We start from the raw sequence: 1447 nt of genomic DNA on the forward strand, positions 1-1447 counted from the left end.
GCACCGGCCGTCCTTTGACCGGGGCTGCTGCTGCTGCTGGGCAACCCGCTGCTGCTGCTGCTGCTGGTGCTGCAGCAGACACTGCAGCAGCAGCAGCAGAGTCATCGGCGAGTCAGCAGCAGCAGCAGCAGCAGCTGCTGCAGCAGCTGCAGCAGCTCAAAGACGAACTCGAGAGCTGCAAGGCCCTGAAGCAGCACTGGCAGCAAGCAGCTGTGGAGGCGCAGCAGCAGCAGCAGCGCAGCAACGAGCAGCAGCAGCAGCTGCAGCAGCAGCTGCGGGAGAAAGCAGAGCATATCACCAAGCTCGAAGACAAGCAGCAGCAAATGGATTCCACCATCAACGATAAGGTAAAATACCTGCTGCTGCTGCTGCTGTTTCTGCTGCTGCTGCTGCTGTTGCTGCTGCGGCCGTGTGGCTGCTACAGCTGCTGCTGCTGCTGTTGCTGCTGCAGCTGCTGCTGCTGCTGTTGCCTTAGCCCTACGTCTATCTCCTGCTGCTCGTGCAGCATCACTGTTGCTGCTGTTGCTACGGCTGCTATTGGTGCTGCTGCTGCTGCTATTGCTGCTGCTGCTGCTGCTGCTGGTATTGGTGCTGCTGCTGCTATTGCTGCTGCTGCTGCTGCTGCTGGTATGTGTGGGGTGTACAGACACTGCAGATAGGGCAGCTGGAGGCGACCATAACGGCCTTAAAGGAGCAGCAGCAGCAGCAGCAAGACGCAGCAGCAAATGCAGCAGCAGCAGCAGCAACAACAGACAACCTACGACAGCAGCTGCAGCACCTTGAGGGGGAGGTAGAGAGAGAAAAGAAAGCAGCAGCAGCAGCAGAAGAAAGATATAGAAGAGAAGTCGATGCTCGTGCTGCTGACATGCAGCAGCTGCAGCGAGCAGAGAAGCAGCAGCAGCAGCAGCAGCAGCAAATCCTAGAGCTAGAGAAAGACCTCACCGAAACACGAACAGAACTCAAAACCACAAGGTTAGGGTTTAGGGTTTAGGGTTTAGGGTTTAGGGTTTAGGGTTTGGTGAGGTTGCAGCATTTGTTGTAGGGTTTAGTGTTTACATGTGTTTAAACATTAAACATATAACATATAAAATTCAGGGTTTAGGGTTTATACAGTCTATAGGGTCTCTAGGGTTTAGGGTTTAGGGTTTAGGGTTTAGGGTTTGCGTGCGCAGAGCTGCTGCTGAGGAGGAGAGCGTGGCGCTGCTGCGCAGCAACGCGGGGCTGCTGCGGGACGTCGAGAGGCTGCGCTCAGAGACAAAGGCGCTGCATGCACACATCAAGGACCTGTGAGGGTTTAGGGTTTAGGGTTTAGGGTTTAGGGGCTAGGGTTTAGGGTTTAGGGGCTAGATGGGAGGAGGGAGCGGGGGTAGGGTTTAGAGAGAGGAAACGGGGGAGGGTTTGGGGTTCAGAGGGAGTTTATATATATATATATATATATATATATATA

The 1447-nt window shown here is 54.7% G+C and overlaps 1 protein-coding gene across 1 annotated transcript in view; it reads left to right on the forward strand.

The window, feature by feature from the left end:
* Nucleotides 1-1290, forward strand: part of EMH_0095980 (uncharacterized protein) — a gene marked incomplete at both ends in the record, with an annotated part of 1715 nt that extends 425 nt beyond the window's left edge. The window contains 3 exons of the mRNA XM_013502311.1: nucleotides 79-347; nucleotides 647-972; nucleotides 1173-1290. Coding sequence (XP_013357765.1) covers nucleotides 79-347; nucleotides 647-972; nucleotides 1173-1290 — 713 coding nt within the window. The remainder of the gene's footprint in view (nucleotides 1-78; nucleotides 348-646; nucleotides 973-1172) is intronic.
* Nucleotides 1291-1447: the final 157 nt, after the last annotated feature.

Source organism: Eimeria mitis, genomic scaffold, assembly GCF_000499745.2.
Source record: "Eimeria mitis Houghton genomic scaffold, Emh_scaff8832, whole genome shotgun sequence".
Taxonomy (NCBI): domain Eukaryota; phylum Apicomplexa; class Conoidasida; order Eucoccidiorida; family Eimeriidae; genus Eimeria; species Eimeria mitis.